The following is a 23,166-nucleotide window of genomic DNA, read 5'->3' as shown; positions in this document are numbered from 1 at the left end:
TGTAATCAAATATTAAACTGTTGCTAGCATAGTCCTAACCCTACAAAAATACAGACCACTTGCCACACAGAGTTTGTAAAGTCATAAAACCAGTTACATATTCTTATTGAAATGTAAACTGTGAGAGACACATTTCTTTGAAATCACTTCCAATTAAAATGACCTTGTGCCGGAATACATTACCCTGTTGTCATACAACGTGTCTATCAAGGTTATGAATCGACGCGCAGGAGACTTCTGCTTGAGAGTCAGCTGGGGGACATCACGGATCAGAACAGTATGGAAGACACGGGAAATCTGCAAGTAATCACTCGCACCCAGAGGCTGTAAGGCAAAAACACACAGCAGTAAAAGTAAGGTTCTCAGCATAGAACATTGATTTATTTTAAGTAACGAAAAGTAACAGCAATTACTCAAACAAAATATCAGGAACCACTCAACCATTGTTCTACTGTTCCATATTTTTCATCCACAACCACACCCACAAGAGCACACGAGGGAGGGAGGGAGGGAGGGAGGGAGGGAGGGAGGGAGGGAGGGAGGGAGGGAGGGATTGATTTTATTTACTCTCCCAATTCTACAGGGGTTCAGCAACTCTCTTGGACTGATGGACATAAAAATGGCAGCAATGATTATTTGAAGTGTGTGTATCAGTAAGTCAATGGTGACAGAGTGCAGTGCAGTTCAGTGTACAGTAAACATCACCACAAGATACAAATCAGGACGAACATCCAGGGCATGTGGCAGAAATACACTGAATAATTACATATGTGCTAAATAACCAAGCATTGCGTCAAGCTCAAGCAATTGTTAATGGATGCCTTCTCAAGAATTTATATGAGACATAAAAAACATTGTTGTGAGCCAGTTTAAAATTTGAATGTTGTTATGGATGACAAAAGCTCAGACGTTTGGGCGTGTGGAATGTGACCTATTGATAATAAATTTACAGATACAGACAAATGAAAAATTATGCATAGCTGATTATTTTAAAATTCTCCCAGGATGTATCGTGTTGATGCAATGCAGTTTTTCTGTGAACAAATACACATGGTTTAGATCACTTCACATGTATCCATCATATGAACTTTATAGACTTTCAACATGTGTTATTATGCAGAAGCCATACAATTTTCTTTGTTTAGACTTATACAGAGCCGGTTCAGATGGAATCCTGCATTAAAGCAATTCAAGTAATATTTCACCCACCACTGTTTTATTCCAAATGACCTTCACATGATAATTAAGGGAACTTGTCTTCATATTTCTTTTCCTTTTCTTAAATGTCTTTCCATACTGGTAAGGCGACTTAACTACTTTGAAGCACCCGCCTGTCAGCTTATATGCATGCCTTCTATTCTGTTACAGTCATTTGAAATCAGCCTTTATTTCAGTTTATCTCCAGAATACACCCATAACAACTGGGGCACTAAAAACACTTTTCCTATCCATTTGCTAAAATAACTGAGGACACAGGTTGCAAGTGCTACTCGGAGACGAAGAGGTTGGTACAGGAAAGGAATTCGTGGCGGGCCGCATCAAACCAGTCAGACGACTGGTGCCCCCCGAGTAATTTACAACATCTAAAAAACATGTGTTCTGAAATTTTATCACATATTAGATGACTGAACTCTTCATGTACAACAGGGGTAGTCAACCTATTTTACCTATCACCTCTTCTGTATATCTGTAACTAGCAAAATTTTTTAACTGGCCACTGGTTTCACAGTAATGGTCATTTATAAAGTACGGAAGTAACTTTTCTTTATAAAATTTATAAAGCAGTGTTACAGCAAGTTAAAGCATATAATAATAATTACTTACCAAATATTTTACGTCAAAACTGTTTGAATACCTAATGACAAAACTTTAAAATCCCTACAGCCTAGCCTATCGCTCACCATAACACCCACAAGTGGGTGATGGGGACCAGGTTGACAACCACTGCTGTACAACTTTATGTTCACCCTCTTATATGGTGTCACAATAGTTTACTAGTCCCCCAGATTCTGGGAGTAAGCAAATGATGGCTATGCAAGAGAATGTTAGTATGCAAATGTTTTAACAGAATGAGTGGTTTTTAAATTTGAAATATGAGACTTTCCTAAAGCTCATTCTGTGCATCATTATCTTTATCTGTTGTTCAACATAATATGGTGGCCCAACATACTGTTGCTTCAGCTTAATAATCACCATCATTTCTTCTTATGGCTACATGGCAACAGAAGAAAGTGCAGTAACAACAAAATCTGTTTGCACAATGAGATTTTCATTCTGCAGCAGAGTGTGCGCTGACATGAAACTTCAGATTAAGACTGTGTGCCAGACTGAGACCCGAACTTGGGACCTTTGCCTTTCGTGGGCAAGTGCTCTACTGTCTGAGTTACCCCAAGCATGACTTGTGACCCATCCTGACAGCTTTAATAAGATCAGTCTTTGCTGGTATGTAGTTTAGAATCTGATGATCAAGAATAGCTGTTTTCAAGGCAAATAAGAGTGATATCGATACAATACACTGTGACTTAGAATGAGGGAAAAAACAATAGCATCTTCTTGTAGTCTAGAGAGTTGACAAATGACACCTAGAGTTCCAGTTCTCTCTATTTGTGACTAGAGATCTTCCTCAAATTTGATTTAAAAACAAACAAAAATGAATAATGCTTCCAGAAGGCATCATAGTCTACAACTGCATGCCAATACAGACAATTGCTATATAAGAAAACCATAACTACTGAAAAAGAATGTAGCTACTTACAGTCTTTAAAGAAAACATGACGGATATTCAGAAAGTAAGTTCCATTAATTTACATATTTAAAAAGGAAAAAGTACACTGAATGGTTCTTTATTATATACAATTTAAAGCTACAACTCTCCAGCTATTTTTCTACATAACTAACTCTTACAATAAGGAACTTGTATCAAGGAACGAGTTTTTCAGTGGCCTCATTGTAGAATTCTGCCACCTGTGAGCTAAGCCATGCTTTGACACTGTCCTTTACTTGTTGTCATTTTTAAATTGCTGCAGTCTTAGCCTTGTTATTACCTTCTGATAAAAGTCAAAAATCATTGGATGACAGAACAGGTTTTTTTTATTGAGGATGATCAAAAATTTCACAGATGAAACTATTAAATGACTTGCATGCTTATGGCAGTATCTGGCCCCAGATTACCAAGCACAAAAATGATGACAGAATTCAACATCCTGCTCTTTTGATCTGTATGGCTCTTCTGAGATTTTTTTCTGGGTTTCGTAGTTAATTTTGGAGTTTGTTATAGTGACTCTTTTCATAAAATCAATAAGTAGTCCCTTTCTGTTAAGGAAAAAAAAAGAAAAAAGAAAGGAAAAATGTTTACATGGGGAGTTAGTATGGCCTCACTGCATAGACTGGGTTTTTGTCTAAATGTTGACATACACAACCCAACTTTGAGCAACTGTCACAATTTGATAGAGGAATTTATCTCCTTCTGCATCATACAGCATCAGAAATGTTAACACAGCAGCCAAAGTCTGTTTCATACTCATTGGTCAGAAGCTTGGAACCCCATCACCAGCTTATACAACACTGTCCACCATATCTAAAGGAAAGTTATAATTATAAATCAACAAGTTTTTTCTAATTCTGCCATAACGGTTGCAATGCATTCATTTGTAACGGATGGTTTGTACACTTCTTTCTTCACAATGGGCATTCATTCAAACTTTTCAAAATAAATAGCATTATTTTCTTACAGCCCTATCATGCATCACATTCTCTCTGTATACTGCACAAAGTTCATCATGAATGTCTACAGCTGTCATGCACTCAGATTGGTTACAGCAAATAATTCACAGATGGCAGGATTTACAATGATAGCAGCCATTTTTGTTCACAGTTATGGCACAAACAACTGATCAACAATGTTTCTGCAGCACTGCCAGACCTGTACCGAACCGGATGACACAGTAATGCTGAAATCACTTTGCTACCTCGACACCTCCATACACTAGACAGCACTAGAACTTACTGTCCGAACAGCCCTCATAATTATGTTTGTCATGTAGTCTTACTCGATCACACAATTCGCTGAATGTGCAGTCGATCACTTGTCCACAAGTTTTGCTGAATGTCACATTTCGACCCAGTATTGTAAGTGTTCGTGGACGGATTATATCATTTTCTTGTGAACATAGTAGTTTGAAAATAATATCCAGCTGTTTGTTTGCATCACACTCAGTTTTCCTGGAATGAAGAATATCAATTGCTGAATAGAGATTACATTACAGTCTATGTTAATGAGAACAGTGTTGTGCACATGCAAGATAAAAATACAGGAAAATCTTCTTGGGAAACAGAAAGCCAGTCTACCTGTTTTTAATCATCATGCATTTTGTCTGTGGACATTATCCAAAATTGAAATTCAGAATGCAATTTTCACTACAGTAGAGTGTGAACTGATATGAAAGTTCCTGGCAGATTAGAACTGTGTACCATACCAAGAATCAAACTCAGGACCTTTGCCTTTTGCAGGCTAGTGCTCTTGCCGACAAAAGGCAAAGGTACTGAGTTTGTGTCTTGGTCACAGTTTTAATCTGCCAGGAAGTTTCAACATAAAATTACTTAGCATTAGATTATTTCAACACAAATAATAATAATAATAATAATAATAATAATAATAATAATAATTTCATGTGGCTCAGTGGCTGGGGTGTATATCTTCCAATTTGATGTCACTTCAGTGACTTGTGTGCCCCAAATCTACCCCAGTTATCCAACCGGTGAAAGGAGACCTACGGTTTAAAATAGAATTCCTGGTGACATGTCACATTGCTGAATGCATCTCACTCTTATTTTTGAAAATGTTATCCCCTACAGTTGACTCATATCCATTATTAACTGCAACAGTTTTAATCAAATTAACCTCAGCTTCAAGATATTTGCCAACTAACAGGGTAGAAACAGCTCCATGCATGGAAAAATGAAAAAGGCTATTTTGTGAGAATGAGGGTGTGTTGAACAGGAGAGCACTATTTGATCAATGTAGGTTTCTTTGCGAAAAATACTGGAAGAAATTTTTTTGCAAATGACTGATAATGTTAAATCTAAATAATTTAATTGATGGAATCCCGTCCTTTTTGTTCTTCAATAACTGCATGCAAGTACTGATTTCTTATAAATCTGTTCAGAATAGAAACTGTTTATTCCCTAGTTTTTCTCTACGTTAATGATTATTTACAATCTGTTTAGATACTTGTGGATTTTCTGATGACACCAATAATTGGTGTTGAAACCTGGTTGTTTGTTTTATATCTAACATATTCTTGTATGGGTGTTGTATCACAGCCATGTTTAAAACTGAGAGAGAAAAATGTGTTGCATTTAGGTGTTCCAAAACTAGAGAAAAATGTATTACATGTAGATGGACCAAACCTACCTCATCCAATCACACTGAATGGAAGGACATATGCCAAAGATGCAAATTACTTTCACTGGCCACATCCTCTGTGTCTCACTTTCGGCTACTCTTCCTTTCAATGGCACAATACTTTCTGATTCAACTAGACGACAGGCAGTAAGGAACGGGCATTACATTTGACACTGTGTCCCATACAAGCCCCCACATTTCTTCATCAGATGTTTCATTTCCCCTAATTCCAATGTGTTTTGGTGGCCAGTAAACCTACACAGTCTTTTCTGCACTTTGGGGCGGAGGAATTGTCAGCTAGGCACATTTGCTGAAGCAAATGTTGGAAGGCACAAAAGGAACTGGAACAAATGACAAACAATCTTTCTTGATCATACATAATATTCTCAGAGGCCTTAAGGTCACACACAGCTTTGTGTTTAAGGATCATTAAGTGAAATGGGCCCAGTAGTTAGCTTTGCGGGAACTGCAAAGGTTCTCACAACAAATGACCATTAAAATGTCATTCCATGAATGGACAAGCAATAGTGTGCCCTTTAGGTACTTGTAATAGAAAACAAAATTTGAATGATACTGGGCCCACAAAGAGCTGACAGCACATTTATTTGTACGAAATGAATGGGAATAGGATTGTGCCTAAATATTCTTGTGGCCAGCTTGGTTCCTTTATGGTGAACTGCATCCAATACTTAGAGGTATTAGTCCAGTTAATTAGAGGTACACTTCACATTGCACAAATGAAAATATGAGGGTGGTTTGAGAAGTTCTTGGAACGGAACAGAAAAAAGTTTTTTTTACTTTTCAACATAGTCTCCTTGTAGATTAATGCACTTGGTCCAGCGATGTTGCAGTACCTTGGGCCCATCTCGAAAATGAGTTTCCTCCAGGGCTGCAAAATAGTTGTCAACTCTGGCTATGAATTCTCCGTTTGAAGTGAATCTTCGTCCACCAAGAAAAATTTTCAGTTTTGGGAAGAAATGAAAATCCGACAGTGCCATATCAGGTGAATAAGGCAGAGGTGTGGCAACAATTGATACCTTAGCACATGTGATTCTGCCATGGCGACAGCACGTGTGCAGGTGCACATTGTCTTGATGGAAGATGACTTTCTTCCCTCCTAAACCTGCCCTTTCTTCACATATCTTTTGTTGGAATTGGTCCAGGAAGTTAGCATAGTATTCTCCAGTAATTGTTTGCCCAGTGGGGAGATAATCTAGAAACAGAATCCCCTTCGCATCCTAGAACACTGATGCCATGACCTTCCCTGCCATAGGAATTGTCTTTGCTTACTTTGGTGGTTGAGAACCAGTACTGCTTTGACTGTTGTTTAGTCTCTCAGATATAGTAGTGCACCCAAGTTTCATCTGCAGTCACAAACCGGTAAAAAAAATCTTGTTTGTTTCTCATTAAAATGGGCCAAACATTGTTACGATATGTCCATTCTCATACGCTTTTGATCCAGCATCAAGAGTTGCCGCTCCCATCTTGCAGATAATTTTTTTCATTTCTAATTCTTCACTTGAAATGTGATATACTCTTCCAGATGACATCTGACAAGGGTGAGCAATTTCACGCACTTTCAATCGGTGATCCTCAATGACCATTTTGTGCACTTTTGCAATGATTTCTGGAGTAGTAACACATCTTGGCTGACCATTGCGCGGATCACCATCTAAGCTCTCCCTACCAAATTTAAATTAATTTTTCCACTTGGCAATGGCTGAATATGAAGGAGTGGAGTCCCCCGGTGTATTCTGGAAATCAGCATAAATGTCCTTTGCTTTCATATTTCCTTTACGAAGTACTTTATCACTGCTCAAATCTTGATTTTTTTCCAACTTCGCAAAACACTATGCAGGAACAACAGAGCCATGTCACTGCCACAGCTCTCTTCCAAGAGCACTGATGTGACATGTGCTTACAGGCAACAGTCCAGTGAATATCGCATGAACTACTCGTTGCACTAGCGCTGATCTCTCATGGTGATTCCGAGAACTTTTCAAATCACCCTTGTAATTATAGACTGCTATTCCAATACACAACCTTGCCACCACCAGGTAATGTTGGCTCATCTACATGCAGCAAGAGTTTGGCAGGAAATAGTTGGATTATATTGGATGTGTATGTAATAAACTGTTAATTATACCAACAATCACTGTCTGTACTCTACTTCACATTATGTATTGAGTTATGAACTTTTAGTTGTTATCTGCCCTGTCCACCCATAATCAAGCAGACATAATAACAAGACTATAAAAGAGGAACACACCAGATCTACAAGCTTCTCATGTCCCCAAGACTGATACACTTAAATGCCGATTGATTTAAGGGACTGTGATTCAAGGCCCTTTTGGCAAGATTTTGATTTTAACAGTGACATAAAACCATACTGAATTTTTAAAATATTTATTGGTTACTAGCTTCAACTCTCCCTTTTACCCTTTCCTTCAAGCTTCTAGTTATTTGCTACTGTTTCATTGCTTTGAGACTGCAAGGGAAGGAAACAGATGAAATAATACACAGAAGATTCTATACTGGTATTGTAATAATGATGGAAATAACATTTAAGATCATAAAAATCATATCTTGAGGTAGACTGCTCTCCAATTCAAATGAATACTGTACAACATAATTGCTTAGCATCTAAGATGCAAATGGCCAGCCAGTGATGCTGATGACATCTTCATCGATGATTATGCATTTAGCAACACTAAAAAGATAAAACATAAAGAACTTATGGTATAGTTACATTACATTATTAATTAACAATAATCATGAACCCCCCCCCCCCCCCCTGCCCCTCTCTCAACTAGAAGCATAGGGTGCAGTCCATGCAACACATAATATTTTAAAATTTTTCATCACACTCATCATTAACGAAAATTGTGGGTATGTCCCCTCTTATCTCTTGTTAAAAACTGAACAGATTTATCCATAAGCCACAAGCATTACATATTGGGAGCTCCTCTCAGCAGAGTATCATCTCATGATATAATGGACAGTGCCCCTTTCAGAGACATGTGAAGGTAGCTAAATCATACCAGAGTGGATGGATGGTATAAATTATACCACGGAAACAGCACTTCCCCCCCCCCCAGCCCCGCCCCCCCCCCCCCAAAAAAATTCCTTGACTCAACTGCAACATGATAGCCTGTAAGGTGTAAGGAGAAGGAAGAAAGATGAGGGTTTAATGCACCATTGGCAATGAAGTCATTAGAGATGCAGCACAAGCTCAAGATGTGGTACGAAAGTGACAGTATCCTTTTCCTTAGAACTATTACAGCATTTAACTTCAGCAATTCAGAGACACCATGAAAAACCAGATTCAAATGATAGTATAGGAATTTGAATCCAGAGCCTCTTGAATGTAGCTCCAGAGACCTTATCACTGCACTATCTCATTCAGTAATACAGATTGCAAAGAAATGGCATCTCATACTTGACATCTACATGCACATTTCCCTAAAATCCCATGTACCACCAAACGGGTGATTTTGGACACTGGGGTGAATTCGGACAGTATGGCTTATTTGCTCTTTGCTACTGCATAGAAACAAATAGTTACTTATTTTAACATCCATGCACCAATTATTTTATGCGCAAGATTCCATTTATCACTTTTCACAACTATTATTTTGCATCAATTGTTTCCCTAGGTGAATAATTGACGAACAGTCTCAGTGTTAAAAATCCATGCATTTTCGTAAAGTGGAAACTTTCTATTGTTGCTCCAAGTGGGAAGTTATTGTAACGGTAATTGTCGACGCGCTCAGTAGCTAACAGCATTGAGACAATTTCTGTACAAGTTTGTCGAGTTTCTCGTGCAAGGTTATAAAATAAGAAGGTTTTTGTAAAACTGTGTCCTGTGTGGGGTGATTCCGGACAATGCCAAGAACGTATAAGAGCAGGAAAGATGCTACAGTATGGTGCAATCATGAACCGGAACTTTTAGATAAAGCTGTTTGTGATATACAGAGTGGTAAATTAGCATACAGAAAAGCATGCGATTTGTATGGTATACCTAAATCAACCCTACAAAATAAAGTGCAGGAAGCACATCTGAAAAAAGTGGGAGGACAGCCAGTGCTAAATAAAGAAGTTATATAAATGTTGAAGCAAGATATCTTGAGGGCTGCACATTGGGGATTTCCCTTCACTAAATTGGATATTAGATATTTAGTTAAAAGCTACCTTGATAAATCTAGCCAAAAAGAGAAGAAATTTCATAATATCTTGCCAGGAGAAGAATGGGTGCATTTATTCCTCAAACGACAGTCAGATGATCTTTCCATTCGCTTAAGTGAAAATATTAAATGAGCTCATGCAGAAGTGAACAAAGAGACTGTTTATTTAAATTCTTGCAAAATAAAAACTTATCTGTAATATATAAAATTCATTATATCATTCCATATCACTTATTCGCAACAAAGAGCTCCCTTAAAATGTGTAAAATGTCACCAAAATCAAATAAAAAGCAGGCAGAATTTTTTTTAAAAAAGGCAGTAACTGTCCGAATTTGCCCTCTATATACTTTAACTTTCGACACACATTTAAAAAACACATGTGTCCGAAATCGCCCCAATCCATGGAGTGACTTTGGACACTATTTAACTGCCTCAGATAAATATACCTACACATACACTTTCTGGTTCGGGGATATTTTATTCGTTACACATATACCCTACCACTTCCATAACAATCAATTTAATCTACCAATATATACAAAAGTTATAACCAAAATAACGACAAAACCGTTCAAAATCACCTTGCTGCATTTAATTTTTCGGACATCTAATTAGAACATCAAAGAACAGAAGAATAATAGAAAAATTGTGGAATAGTAAGTGCAACATTACGTGGATTACAGAAGTCCAGGAAGATATGGTTTCAGCTACAGATTACACTGGAAGACATAAGATACAAAACTGACAAAATTAGGAAACTCACAGACAAACAAACCAGACTGCAAACGAGAATCAATACGCAGACAATAGGAAGGGTGATTTCCAATTAAGAAAGAAGGATGAGATCCAAGAGAATGAAGAAGTACTGGGCTGACAGGAAACTGAAAAACTTTTTGTATAAAGTTGGTTAGAGTGGTCCAAAGAATGTCATAAAATGCAAATAATAATAATAATAATAATAATAATAATAATAATAATAATCAAAATATTTGAGGAAAAAAGGACTGTATTTCAAATCAAGGTCTCACATACCAGCACAAGTCATCTTCTTACGCCCTCAACCACAGGTTGGTTAGCAGTAGCTTGTCACAAATGTCTGTCATTGGCCTTTCTCTTGACAGTATGGGTGGTGCAGCTGGTATTCTCCATGATATTGTTGATGTACTCTAGTCTCTTGTGTTCTTCATTTCTATTGTCCTCTCAGTGATACTGTTAATGATACCATCATGTCCCAGCAGATGGCTGCCCCTTGTGAGAGAGATGGCTTCTCTTCCCACATTCTGTGGAGCACTTCTTCATTTGATTCCTTCCCTACCAATGAAATCTTGAGAATTCTGCACTAGTTCCACGTCTCAACCTATCACTTTGTGTCCACATTTCGCTTCTGTACAGCACCACACTTTCCTGAGATATTTGTCAAAGTCTTTTACCAAGTTGATGAAGGCAATATGCACGTCTTGAGCCTTTGTTAGCCATTTGTCAAGAGTTAATTGTAAGCTGAGTATTGCTTCTAATGTGCCTAAATCTACTCACATGGCCAGCTATTCACGTGTCACAGACACCATCTCAATGAAATGAGACCAAAGTGGTTAAGTGTGACAGGTAACTTGTGCAAGTACTCTCAGAGAATCAATAATAATGATGGTGACAGGTGGCAACTCACTGTAAAGATGATCGCTGAGCCACAGACAGGCACGTAGAAAAGAGAATCATACTCACACAATTAAATTTTCGGCCATATCCTTTGTCAGAAAACGAGAGCACACATAGATTCATACAGTCACTCAGAAAACTCATGCACATGACTTCTGTCTCCGGTTGCTGTGTCAATCTCCGAGAATCAGACCCAAACAAAACCACTCCTCAAGCCTCACTGACTCTCATCAGCAGCTGAAGGCTAGTGGCAAAAAAGGGTGGCAGCACTAACTGCAAGCAGAGGGGAATAGTAGGAAGGGGAGAAGAAGTAAGAATGAGGGAGTAGGGAAGTGTCACATGTACTCAGTTGCGCCCAGCCAGTGACGATGTATGACTTCTCAGTAAACAAAACATTTCATTTACTGGGGCGAAAAATTAATTTTTCCAGTGTTTTCTTCAAATCCCCTGATTTTTCCCTCATTTTACTGACACATTTGATATTCCCTGATTTCCAGATCTTGTGTTTATACAAAAAGAATATAAAACATGTAGTTCTACTGTACAACATTTAGCCCCCCCTCCACAACCCGTTTTGTAAATATGAAATGTTTCTATTAGGTTGGTGCGTAAGTCCGTAATGTTTTTATTTTGCATGTCGGCAGTCCAGTTTCTACGAGTTTATTTACCAAGTGTCATTTATACTTGTAATTCACTGCTGCTATTTGATTTCACATATTATCATTTGGAGACAGTGAGTGGAGCTGTGGGTGATAAAAAATTTTGAACATTTCAGGCATATTCTGCTGTTTGAGTTCAATAGAGGGGTGACAGCAACTGAGGCAGCCAGAAACATTTGTGCCGTGTATAGGACAGAGTGAGCAAGAAAATGGTTTTATCATTTTCAGGAGGATTGTTTAGACTCTCCACATTCAGGAAGACCTTCAGGATTTAGTGAAGGTTGTGTAAATGCACTAATTTACAATGACCCATGTCAGTGTACTCGAGAACTGGCAAATGTAATGAACTGTGATCATTCCACTATCATGCAAAATAGCGTGCAGTGGGGAAGGTTTCAAAATCAGCTGTATGGGAATCGCATGCTCCAAGCCAAAATCACAAAAATCAGCAGCTAACCATATGTGCATCTCTTCCTGCTCATCATCAGCTGGCTTGTGAACAACACCAATCATTTCTACTCTGTACCCATACTGATGATGAGAATTGGTGTCTTCATGTTAACATAAGGAAAAGAGAGGAATGGTTGAGCCCAAACAAAGCAGCAACGACCTGCACAAAGACTTGTATGCATCAACAAAAGATAATGTTATGCATCTGGTGGGTCAGTGACTGGGTGGTGTGCTATGAACTGCTTCTCTGTGATGTAGCAATCAATGCTGACATTTATTGACAACACCTGAGAAGTCATACAGATGCAATCCAAGAACAACAACCAGGAAGGCTGCATGAAGCAGTACTACTCCACAATAATGTCTGCCCACGTTTTGCCGTAATTCAGCACCCAATTTTTTCACCTGATCTTGCGTCCACCCCTGGTAGCTGAGTGGTCAACTCAACAGAATGTCATACCTAACGACCCGGGTTCAATTCCCGGCTGGGTCGAGATTTTCTCCATTCAGGGACTGGATGTTGTGTTGTCCTTATCATCATCGTTTCATTCCCATTGATACGCAAGTCACCAGAAGTGGCGTCAACTCGAAAGTCTTGCACCAGGTGAACAGTCTACCTGACGAGAGGTCCTAGCCACACAGTATTTCCATTTACCCGATCTTGTGACCTCCAATTTTCATTTTTTCTGCTCTCAATCAAACAACCTTCAAGGAACTACCTTTCCATATGAAAATGCACTCTGAACATAGTTTGACAAGTTCTTCGTCTCAAAACTATGTGATCTCTACAGCTGAGGAATTGAAAAGTTACCACAGCATTGGAAGACTGTTGTAAATAGTGAAGAAGAATATGTTAGTAATAACAAAAGTATCTGTTATGTGTACGTGTTGTGTTTATTAAACTTACGGAACTTATGAACTTGTGCACCAACCTAATACAAAACAGTGGTGAAAGAATCAAGTAACATGACCTAAGAATATACACTGACAAGCCAAAACACAATGACAACTTAATTAATAGTGTGGTCCATTTCTGGAACACAACACAGCAGCAATTCTGTATGGCACAGATTTGACAAGTGCTTTATTGGTTTTGATAGGAATGTGGCATCAGATGCCTACAGGCAGGTCACACAATTCCCTTAAATTATGAACCACTGGTTTGCAGGCACTTAGCTGTCACATGGTAGTGTCCCAGAGTTGTTCCACCAGGTTCAGATCGGACAAATTTGGTGGCCAAGACTATCTATTTGAGTTCACTATCATGCTCCTCAAACCACTGTAGTGTTATTATTAGCCTAATAATTTTTTAAACATGGTTATGGAATGGGAGTTTTCACACTTACACAAAGTATGTTTTTTCTTTGTCAGCAATTGATTTCAGACGATAGTCCACTCCAGAATCAAGATTTGCTATTTCACAGCGTTCTTTCAGTACACCAATGAAGGGTACAAAATTCGATCTCTGAAGACCGTTCTTGTAGAGATCATCAGGAGCTCTGTTACTTGTTGCAACAACCACTACACCGTTGTTGAAAAGTTCTACAAACAGCCGCTTGAGTATCATTGCATCACCTACATCAGTAACCTGAAAATGTAATGACAGAGTTACACCAACAAATACAGATTACAGGTCACTTAAATAAAGGTAAGCGAAAAATAGAAATAACTTCAAAAAAAGATAACACTGATTTTAAATTGTTCATACTGGAGGCGGTAAACAAATATGTGATCCCTTCCTCCCAACCCCAGTTCCACTGTGTTACGAAAATCCTCCTATCCTCAATTTCCACTAGACCCCTTTCCCAGGACACTAACTTCACTTATCCTGCAGCCACATCTTCCTCCTCACAGTCTCCCCCTCTGCTGTTCCAGCTGCCCCCCCCCCTCCCACCCCACTCCACCCCCAACTAACTACTCAAAGTCTGCGTGCATTACACAAAACTCTACCTGCATATTTTTATCCAATGCATCCTGTTGCCCTTCCATCCCAGCCACATTTCCCCAATCCAATGCATCCTGTTACCCTTCCTTCCCAACAGTCATGCACATTTCCCCAATACTCCCATCTGTTCCCCATATCCTCTGCTCCCTCACCCACTCCAACAACACCTTGCCCCACCCCCCCCCCCCACACACACACACAAAAAAAAACACCTGCCTGCCACGTCTAGGTGCCAGCACAATGAAATCAGATGACTCCATGAAATCAGCAGCCATAATGTTGTCCATGTAGGTGTACGTGTACGTGTGTGTGTGTGTGTGTGTGTGTGTGTGTGTGTTTTCTATGAGCCACGAAAAAGGATTCATTCTAAACCTAGGGAAGTTCTCAATATTGTTTATCTGGCTTTTGAACAACAAGTACCTCTACTATTTAGTGAGTTGTTACCTTTACTCCTTAATGAAATTTAAAACATTTTAACAATTTTATAGGTGTAATCAATATTTCTTACAGGTGTGTATCATGGTATGCTTTAATGTTAAAAGTTCTGAGAGCATAGGTTCCTAAAAGAGTCAAGCAGTATATTGCTTCGTTCTAAAAGTATATCTTGAAAGAAGACCATCAACACAAAATTAGAAAAGTCGAAGCCCACACAGAGACTTACAAGCAGTCATTCTACATGTGAACCATACACAATAGACAAGAAAGGGGGGGGGGGGAGACAAAGGTACACAAAGTACCTTCTACCACACACCATAACGTGATTTGTGGAGGTAGATGTAGACGTGTGATAATCACACATATAATGAATACTTTGGTGCTTCTAAATTTGCATGCAACAACATAAATGAATTGAGGTACACATTATCATGTAGGTGATTTGAAAGCCAATTTAAGTAACCAAAAACACTAAATCAAATACCCATAATTATTGTTGTTGTGGTCTTCAGTCAAGAGATTGGTTTGATACAGTTCCCCATGCTACTCTATCCTGTGCAAACCTCTTCATCTCTGAAAACTGCTGCAACCTACATCCCTCTGAATCTGCATAGCACATTCATCTCTTTGTCTTCCTCTACGATTTTTACCATCCACGCTTCCCCCCAGAACTAAATTGGTGATCCCTTGATGCCTCAGAACATGTCCTATCAACCAACCCCTCCTTCTAGTCAAGTTGTGCCACAAATTCCTCTTCTCTTGAATTCTTTTCAGTACCTCTTCATTAGCTACATGATCTACCCATTCAGCATTGTTCTGTAGCACCACATTTCAAAAGCTTCTATTCTCTTCTTGTATAAGCTGCTTATCGTCCATGCCTCACTTACGTACATGGCTACACTCCATATAAATATTTTCAGAAAAAACTTCCTGACATTTAAATCTATACTCGATGTTACAAAATTTCTCTTCTTCAGAAATGTTTTCCTTGCCATAGCCAGTCTACATTTTATATTCTCTCTACTTCGACCATCATCAGTTATTTTGCTCCCCAAATAGCAAAACTCCTTTACTACTTTAAGTGTCTCATTGTCTGATCTAATCTAATACCCTCTGCATCACCTGATTTAATTCTACTACATTCCATTATCCCTGTTTTGCTTTTGTTGATGCTCATCTTATAACCTCCTTCAAGACAATGTGCATTCCGTTCAACTGTTCTTCCATGCCCTTTGCTGTCTCTGACAGAATTACAATGTCGTCGGCAAACCTCAAAGTTTTTATTTCTTGACCATAGATTTTAATTCCTACTCCAAATTTTTCTTTTGTTTCCTTTAATTCTTGCTCAATATACAGATTGAATAACATCGGGGATAGGCAACAAACTGGTCTCACACCCTCCTCAACCACTGCTTCCCTTTCATGCCCCTCGACTCTTGTAACTGCCATCTGGTTTCTGTACAAATTGTAAATAGCATTTTGCTCCCTGTATTTCGCCCCTGCCACCTTCAAAATTTGAAAGACAGTATTCCGGTCAACATTGTCAAAAGCTTTCTCTAAGTCTACAAATGCTAGAAACATAGCTTTGCCTATTCTCAGCATGTCTTCTAAGATAAGTCATAGGGTAAGTATTGCCTTGCGTGTTCCAACATTTCTATGGAATTCAAACTGATCCTCCTCAAGGGCAGCATTGACCAGTTTTTCCATTTGTCTGTAAAGAATTTGCGATAGTATTTTGTTGCCGTGACTTATTAAACTGATAGTTTGGTAACTTGCACACCTGTCAATGCCTGCATTCTTTGGAACTGGAAGTATTACATTTTTCTTGAAGTCTGGGGGTATTTCGCCTCTCTCATACATCTTGCTCACCAGATGGAACAGTTTTATCAAGGCTGCCTCTACCAAGGCTATCAGTCGTTCTAACATAATGTTGTATACTCTCGGGGCCTTCTTTCGACTTAGGTCTTTTAGAGCTCTGTCAAATTCTTCATACAGTATCGTCTCCGCCATTTCATCTTCATCTACATCCTCTTCCATTTCCATAATATTGCCTTCAAGTACATAGCCCTTGTATAGACCTTTTATATATTCCTTCCACCTTTCTGCTTTCCCTTCTTTGCTTAGGAAGGGTTGTCCAGCTGAGCTCTTGATATTCATACAGATGGTTCTCTTTTCTCTAAAGGTCTCTTTAATTTTCCTGTAGGCAGTATCTATCTTACCCCTAGTGATACATGCTTCTACATCCTTACATTTGCCCTCTAGCCATTCTTGCTTAGCCATTTTGCTCTTCCTGTCGATCTCATTTTTGAGATGTTTGTATTCCTTTTCACCTGCTTCATTTACTATGTTTTTATATTTTCTCCTTTCATCAATTAAATTCAACATATCTTCTGTTACCCAAGGATTTCTAGCAGCCCTCGTCTTTTTACCTACTTGATCCTCTGCTGCTTTCACTATTCCATCTCTCAAAGCCACCCATTATTCTACTGTATTTCTTTCCCCTGTTCTTGTCAATCGTACCCTAATACTCTCTCTCTATCTGAAACTCTCTATAACCTCTGGTTCTTTCAGTTTATAAAGGCCCCACCACCTTAAATTCCTACCTTTCTGCAGTTTCTTCAGTTTTAATCTACAGTTCTTATGCAATAAATTGTGGTCAGAGTCCACATCTGGTTCTGGTTCCTAAATCTCTGTCTTACCTTTGTATATAATCTATCTGAAACCTTCCAGTGTCTCCTGGCCTCTTCCACGTATACACCCTTGTTTCATTATTCTTAAACCAACTGTTAGCAATGATTAAGTTATACTCTGTACAAAATTCTACTGAGCGGCTTCCCCTTTCATTCCTTGCCCCCAGTCCATATTATATTTTATTATAAATGTAAACCAATTTCCTGCTCTCCAGCTTGAACTCGAACAAAACACACACACACACACACACACACACACACACACACACACACACAAAGTGCTTCGTTTAAGGTCACCTCCAGTAGCTGTGATATATGAGGGGTGGAAATTATTGACTATGTAACTGTATTTTGGCTTGTTTTTGTGGATGAATTTGAATCTAAAACCGCAATCTTCTCCAGTTTAGACAGACAAGTATGCCTCCCAACAGACTGGAATCTGTATGACCAAAATCATGTTTTGTTTGGAGTCCTTGAACTGCTTGTAGTCTCTTAGCCATTTTCAAATATTTCTAAACTGGAGCGTTATCAACTGATTTATGTATGTACACAGTCATTGTTCAAAGAAATTATTCTTTCACAGTAAAGACTCTCCAGTATGGTTTTAGCATTCATCTGTGTGCGTCGTTTCTATTTCTTTCTTTCGTCTGTCTGCTCTAAGGACAGAGACTGTCCAGAAGTTCAGTGACAATTTAAAGCTTATTTGTGAATTTTTAAACCAATCAACGCCTCAATAAACACATAATAAGTACTTAAATCTTGCATGTAATCACACACTGACATTGTTTTCTTAGCTATGGATCCAGAAGTTCTTCAACATAGGATGGATCATATGAACAGAACAAATATGGCTGTAGGCCATAAAATAAGTTTCAGTAAGATTAAGATGGGTGACTGGAATTCGATAGTAAGAAAAGGAAGAGAAGGAAATGTAAACACTCAGATAGATTATATACAATGGTAAGACAGAGATTTAGGAACCTGGTTTTAAATTGTAAGACATTTCCAGGACCAGATGTGGACTCTGACCACAATCTATTGGTTATGAACTGTAGATTAAAACTGAAGAAACTGCAGGAAGGAGGGAATTTAAGGAGAAGGGGCCTGGATAAACTGAAAGAACCAGAGGTAGTACAGAGTTTCCGGGAGAGCATTATGGAATGATTGGCAAGAATGGGGGAAAGAAATACAGTAGAAAAAGAATGGATAGCTTTGAAAGATGAAATAGTGAAGGCGCCAGAGGATCAAGCAGCTAGGTAAAAAATGAGGGCTAGTAGAAATCCTTGGGTAACAGAAGATATATTGAATTTAATTGATGAAAGGAGAAAAAACAAAAATGCAGTAAGTGACGCAGGCAAAAAGGAATACAAACGTCTCAAAAAATGAGATCGATAGGAAGTGCAAAATGGCTAAGCAGCGAAGGCTAGAGGACAAATGTAACGATGTAGAGCTTGAAGACTTCATAAGTTACAGAACTCAGTATGTCATCCTCAGCAGTGAGTGTTCATTAGAGACAAGGGTAACATCAGGAGTGCCAAGGGAAATGCAATAGGACTGCTATCACTCTCTGTGCACATAAATGATTTGGTGGATACGGTGGGCAGCAATCTGTGGCTGTTTGCTGGTGATGCTGTGGTGTATGGTAAGGTGACACAGTTGAGTGACTGTAGGAGGATACAAGATGACTTGGACAAAATTTCTAGTTGATGTGATCAATGGCAGCTAGATCTAAATTTAGTTAATACAACAGAGTAGAAAAAACAAACATGTAACATTTGGATACAACGTTAGTAGTGTCCTGCTTGACACAGTCACGTCATTTGAATACATGGGTGTAACATTGCAACTGATATGAAATGGAACCAGCAGGTCAGGATTGTGTTATGGAAGGTGAGTTGATTTTTTGAGAGAATTTTGGGAAAGTGTGGTTCATCTGTAAAGGAGACCACACATAGGACATTAGTGTGATCTATTTTTAAGCACTGCTTGAGTGTTATGGATTCCCACCGGGTCAGATTAAAGGAAGACAACAAAGCAACTCAGAGGCAGGTTGTTGGATTTGCTACCGGTAGGTTCCACAGCACGCACATATTAGAGACATGCTTCGGGAACTTAAATCGGAATCTCTCAAGGGAAGGTAACATTCTTTTTGAGGAATGCCACTGAGAAAATTTAGAGCATCATTTGAAGCTGACAGTGGAATGGCCCTACCGTTGCCAATGTACATTTTGTGTAGGGACCACAAAGAAAGATAAGAGAAATTAGGACTCGCACGAAGGCATACAGACAGCCATTGTTACCTCAATCTAGTTACAAGTGGAATAGGAAAGGAAATGACTAGTAATGGTTCAACATACCCTCTGTCATGCACAGTACGGTGGCTTGCAAACTATGTATGTAGATGTATATGTACCTAGAGCAGATAGTTCAGGAGACCACTCATGGTGGAAATATGTTGTTGTCGTTGTTGTTGTTGTTGTGGTCTTCAGTCCTGAGACTGGTTTGATGCAGCTCTCCATGCCACTCTATCCTGTGCAAGCTTCTTCATCTCCCAGTACCTACTGCAACCTACCAGCATTCTTCTGTAGCACCACATTTCAAAAGCTTCTATTCTCTTCATGTCCAAACTATTTATTGTCCATGTTTCACTTCCTTACATGGCTACACTCCATACAAATACTTTCAGAAATGACTTCCTGACACTTAAATATATACTCGATGTTAACAAATTTCTCTTCTTCAGAAACGCTTTCCTTGCCATTGCCAGTCTACATTTTATATCCTCTCTACTTCAACCATCATCAGTTATTTTGCTCCCCAAATAGCAAAACTCCTTTACTACTTCAAGTGTCTCATTTCCTAATCTAATTGCTTCAGCATCACCCGACTTAATATGACTACATTCCATTATCCTCGTTTTGCTTTTGTTGATGTTCATCTTATACCCTACTTTCAAGACACTGTCCATTCCGTTCAACTGATCTTCCAAGTCCTTTGCTGTCTCTGACAGAATTACAATGTCATCGGCGAACCTCAAAGTTTTTATTTCTTCTCCCTGGATTTTAATACCTACTCCGAATTTTTCTTTTGTTTCCTTTACTGCTTGCTCAATATACAGATTGGATAACATCGGAGAGAGCCTACAATCCTGTCTCACTCCTTTCCCAACCACTGCTTCCCTTTCATGTCCCTCGACTCTTATAACTGCCATCTGGTTTCTGTACAAATTGTAAATAGCCTTTCGCTCCCTGTATTTTACCCCTGCCACCTTCAGAATTTGAAAGAGAGTATTCCAGTCAACATTGTCAAAAGCTTTCTCTAAGTCTACAAATGCTAGAAACGTAGGTTTGCCTTTCCTTAATCTTTCTTCTAAGATAAGTCGTAAGGTCAGTATTGTCTCACGTGTTCCAGTATTTCTACGGAATTCAAACTGATCTTCCCCGAGGTCGGCTTCTACTAGTATTTCCATTCGTCTGTAAAGTACTCGTGTTAGTATTTTGCAGCTGCGGCTTATTAGACTGATTGTTCGGTAATTTTCACATCTGTCAACACCTGCTTTCTTTGGGATTGGAATTATTAAATTCTTCTTGAAGTCTGAGGGTATTTCGCCTGTTTCATACATCTTGCTCACCAGATGGTAGAGTTTTGTCATGACTGGCTCTCCCAAGGCCGTCAGTAGTTCCAATGGAATGTTGTCTACTCCGGGGGCTTTGTTTCGACTCAGGTCTTTCAATTCTCTGTCAAACTCTTCACGCAGTATCGCATCTCCCATCTCATCCTCACCCACATCCTCCTCCATTTCCATAATATTGTCCTCAAGTACATCGCCCTTGTATAAATCCTCTATATACTCCTTCCACCTTTCTGCTTTCCCTTCTTTGCTTAGAACTGGGTTTCCATCTGAGCTCTTGATGTTCATACAAGTGGTTCTCTTATCTCCAAAAGTCACTTTAATTTTCCTGTAGGCAGTATCTATCTTACCCCTAGTGAAATAAGCCTCTACATCCTTACATTTGTCCTCTTGCCATCCCTGCTTAGCCATTTTGCACTTCCTGTCGATCTCATTTTTGAGACGTTTGTATTCCTTTTTGCCTGCTTCATTTACTGCATTTTTATATTTTCTCCTTTCATCAATTAAGTTAAATATTTCTTCTGTTACCCAAGGATTTCTAGCAGCCCTCGTCTTTTTACCTTCTTGATCCTCCGCTGCCTTCACTACTTCATCCCTCAAAGCTACCCATTCTTCTTCTACTGTATTTCTATCCCCCATTACTGTCAATTGTTCCCTTATGCTCTCTCTGAAACTCTGTACAACCTCTTGTTCTTTCAGTTTATCCAGGTCCCATCTCCTTAAATTCCCACCTTTTTGCAGTTTCTTCAGTTTTAATCTACAGTTCATAACCAATAGATTGTGGTAAGAGTCCACATCTGCCCCTGGAAATGTCTTACAATTAAAAACTTGGTTCCTAAATCTCTGTCATACCATTATATAATCTATCTGATACCTTTTAGTATCTCCAGGGTTCTTCCATGTATACAACCTTCTTTCATGATTCTCAAACCAAGTGTTAGCTATGATTAAGTTGTGCTCTGTGCAAAATTCTACCAGGCGGCTTCCTTTTTCATTTCTATCCCCCAATCCATATTCACCTACTACGTTTCCTTCCCTCCCTTTTCCTACTAGCGAATGCGTCACCCATGACTATTAAATTTTCGTCACCCTTCACTATCTGAATAATTTCTTTTATTTCATCATACATTTCATCAATTTCTTCGTCATCTGCAGAGCTAGTTGTCATATAAACTTGTACTACTGTAGTAGGTGTGGGCTTCGTATCTATCTTGGCCACAATAATGCCTTCACTATGCTGTTTGTAGTAGCTTACCCGCATTCCTATTTTCCTATTCATTATTAAACCTACTCCTGCATTACCCCTATTGGATTTTGTGTTTATAACCCTGTAGTCACCTGACCAGAAGTCTTGTTCCTCCTGCCACCGAACTTCACTAATTCCCACTATATCTAACTTTAACCTATCCATTTCCCTTTTTAAATTTTCTAACCTACCTGCCCGATTGAGTGATCTGACATTCCACGCTTCGATCCATAGAACGCCAGTTTTCTTTCTCCTGATAATGACATCCTCTTGAGTAGTCCCCGCCCGGAGATCCGAATGGGGGACTATTTACCTCCGGAATATTTTACCCAAGAGGACGCCATCATCATTTAATCATACAGTAAAGCTGCATGCCCTCGGGAAAAATTACGGCCATAGTTTCCCCTTGCTTTCAGCCGTTCGCAGTACCAGCACAGCAAGGCCGTTTTGGTTATTGTTACAAGGCCAGGTCAGTCAATCATCCAGACTGTTGCCCTTGCAACTACTGAAAAGGCTGCTGCCCCTCTTCAGGAACCACACATTTGTCTGGCCTCTCAACAGATACCCCTCTGTTGTGGTTGCACCTATGGTACGGCTATCTGTATCGCTGAGGCACGCAAGCCTCCCCACCAACGGCATGGTCCATGGGCCGGTGGAAATATATTAGAATTAATTGCAACAAATATATCCAAGCTCTTCCAGAATGCCCGTTTTGAAACTGGTCTCAGTGACCAAAAGGCAATTATACCTACACTGACAACTAGAGTATGAAAGGCAGCTAAATTAAATAACTCTGCCCGAAAAGGCCTTGGAAGACTCTAACGGTACTGACTGACTGCTGTGTCATCCTCAGCCTACAGGCATCATTG

At 39.1% G+C, this 23,166-nt stretch overlaps 1 protein-coding gene across 2 annotated transcripts in view; it reads right to left on the bottom strand.

The window, feature by feature from the left end:
• The window catches only part of LOC126284228 (putative ATPase N2B), a 68,674-nt gene that overhangs the window by 34,751 nt on the left and 10,757 nt on the right, over nucleotides 1–23,166 (bottom strand). For both annotated transcript variants that reach the window (XM_049983003.1, XM_049983004.1), the window contains 3 exons: nucleotides 13,697–13,938; nucleotides 4,050–4,221; nucleotides 184–324 (listed from right to left, as the gene is read on the bottom strand). In XM_049983003.1, the coding sequence (XP_049838960.1) occupies nucleotides 184–324; nucleotides 4,050–4,221; nucleotides 13,697–13,938 (555 nt within the window). The remainder of the gene's footprint in view (nucleotides 1–183; nucleotides 325–4,049; nucleotides 4,222–13,696; nucleotides 13,939–23,166) is intronic.

Source organism: Schistocerca gregaria, chromosome 8 (assembly GCF_023897955.1).
Source record: "Schistocerca gregaria isolate iqSchGreg1 chromosome 8, iqSchGreg1.2, whole genome shotgun sequence".
Classification (NCBI taxonomy): domain Eukaryota; kingdom Metazoa; phylum Arthropoda; class Insecta; order Orthoptera; family Acrididae; genus Schistocerca; species Schistocerca gregaria.
This window is presented reverse-complemented; position numbering and strand designations above follow the sequence as displayed.